Raw genomic sequence first — 2,500 nt, 5'->3', positions numbered from 1 at the left:
TGTTTATCTATATATTTTCTATCTATCCATCTGAGTCTAACTAACTATTTGTGTCTATCTATGCCTTCCTACCTACCTACCTATCCTTCTATATTTGTACTATGTCTAAATAGCTCCTCTCATCCATCCATTCCAGCTGCCCATCTTTTTATAAATCTAGGGTTTGTGTTTGCAAATCGAGAATCACAGAAAAAAAATATATAGCTTTTCCCCTTTGCACATACAGTCGACACGTGTAAAGTTTCACGAACACGAATTTTGTCTCCCTCTTCATAACACTCTTTGAAAGTGTTTTTCCATGTTGCTTTCCAGACGAAATCTCAAATTCCTCCCCGCGTAGGACGAGACTTGTGCATTGTTCCTCCTGTACCTTATAGCTTTTCAGTAGTATCGTCAGCCCACGTGAGTTCTTCATTAGATACACTGCTGCTAAAGTGATTACTTGGCGGAGAGCCGTAATGTGAAGCGAGTTGGCTAATGTAGTTTGCCAAAGTTGTTTTTTCTTGTTACTATTTAAGGCAAAAAGGAACTTTCGCTAGAGACAGAATATCATTATATTATTATTTATTTTCAAAGCCACGTCTTCTCATCCTCTCCTATCTCATCTCCTCTCTCTCTCTGCAGATAGTCCTCGCTCTTTTCTCTCTTCTTCTGGAGTTTAAGGGGCAGAACTCAGAAGGATACTATTAAAGTGAAAAGTCACAATGAATAATTGAATAGTATGATATTTCATTATAGATCTCATATGCCACACATTAAACATCCGCCTCTTCTTGGCAGAAGGTCCATCGGCTTTTATTCCTTTTATACTGGAAGAGTTTTAGGTTGGTGCTTAGAAGCTAGAAATTCCTAAAGTTCCAACGCTTAATCAACTAAAGTTTAAGGACATGAGAGTTTTATCTCTCTCTCTCTCTCTCTCTCTCTCTCTCTCTCTCTCTCTCTCTCTCTCTCTCTCTCTCTCTCTCTCTCTCTCTCTCTCTCTCTCTCTCTCTCTCTCTCTCTGAAAATTAAAACTCGTTTCCCCCCGATTTTCTTCTCTACATTTGTAAAGGATTGACTAAAGCATTTAATACTACTTTTTTCTTCATTTTTTACAACAGCTAAACGCACTCTCAGACATATACACTGATGTAGTTCATGTGATTAAACCATTCAATATTTCACAATGACCATTGCATAATTCAGGCAGGATCGCTCACGGACTGAAACTCAACAATATTTTCTTTCCTCGTGGGAATATAACCATAGAAAACGTGGCATAGCGTCCTTGCTCCCTTGGGTAGGGGAGACCCTTTTACGTGATTGGAGACACTATTTTTGAGAACTTGAAGTTTCTATTGCTAGAAGACCATTAGGAACTTGTAACATTCCTTAAGGAGACGCGCTGAGATATTATGACGATGGGAAATATCTGAAATTTGATTTAAACTTGGGGTATTGTTGCGTTCGTATACCGGAATTTAAAAAAATAATAATAATAATCGAACTACATTAAGACTGAGTTGAACTATGAACGACCAATTTGCTCTGTTATAATGATATATACAATATTAGCAACATTTACAGTAATGTCAATAAAAGAATATTATAGAATATAAATTCCAACAACCAGAAAAAACTCAGAATAAAAAAAAGCCCGTATTCCTCCTTACTCACCCGCGTCGTCTCTCTTCCACCCTCAGGTTCGTGCCGTCGTAGCCACCCTGCTGGTCGTCCTCGTGGTCGCCTCCTGCGTGTCTGCACAGCTCAACTTCTCTCCCGGCTGGGGCAAGCGAGCAGCCGCAGGGGGAGAGGGCACCGGAATGCACCCTCCCGCAGGAGCCGTGGTTCCTCCCCCCTCCTCCCTGGCAGGCGAATCCTGCGGAACCATCCCAGTCACAACCGTCATGCACATCTATCGGCTCATCAGGGTGAGCTCTTGGCCGCTGTGACGTTTTGTTATTATCTTTTATCTGTCTGTCGTTTTCATTGTTTTTTCAGATATGCATGCTGTTCGTCTTTTAGCTTTGTATTTATGATTCTCGAAATTTCTTTATTGTCATTTTCATTATTTGTTTATCTTCCTGTCATATCCATTATCTGTCTGTTTATCTCTCAGCATTTTTGGATCTTATTTTCATCATATATTAATCTTTGCATTATTATATTTTTGCCCTTTATCTATCTCTGTTGTTTCTAATAATCTATACGGTATTCATGATTACCATTTATCTATTATTCGTTTTCACCAGTTATCTCTCATTCTTTATCACCATTTCTCGATTATACATTATCATAATTTATCCATGTACCCACTATCCTCTCCTCTCGCCAATGTACTTATTACTGATGTCATTTCGCCCTTCCATTTTTTAAAAAACATTTCCCAGCATTATGACACTGACTCCCTTGCTAAAAATAGTGAAAGGCATTTAAGCTATATGTATTCAGGAAAAGACACAGTGATTATGCCCTTGAATAATGCTCGGGCGTTTTTTGACGAGCAGTGTTGCCAAGTAAA

At 39.0% G+C, this 2,500-nt stretch overlaps 1 protein-coding gene across 1 annotated transcript in view; it reads left to right on the top strand.

The window, feature by feature from the left end:
• LOC119573059 (red pigment-concentrating hormone) overlaps positions 1 to 2,500 on the top strand; it is a 21,739-nt gene that overhangs the window by 17,813 nt on the left and 1,426 nt on the right. Inside the window, exon 2 of the mRNA XM_037920057.1 lies at positions 1,683 to 1,910. Coding sequence (XP_037775985.1) covers positions 1,683 to 1,910 — 228 coding nt within the window. The remainder of the gene's footprint in view (positions 1 to 1,682; positions 1,911 to 2,500) is intronic.

The sequence above is a fragment of the Penaeus monodon genome, chromosome 5 (genome assembly GCF_015228065.2).
Source record: "Penaeus monodon isolate SGIC_2016 chromosome 5, NSTDA_Pmon_1, whole genome shotgun sequence".
In the NCBI taxonomy this organism is placed as follows: domain Eukaryota; kingdom Metazoa; phylum Arthropoda; class Malacostraca; order Decapoda; family Penaeidae; genus Penaeus; species Penaeus monodon.
This window is presented reverse-complemented; position numbering and strand designations above follow the sequence as displayed.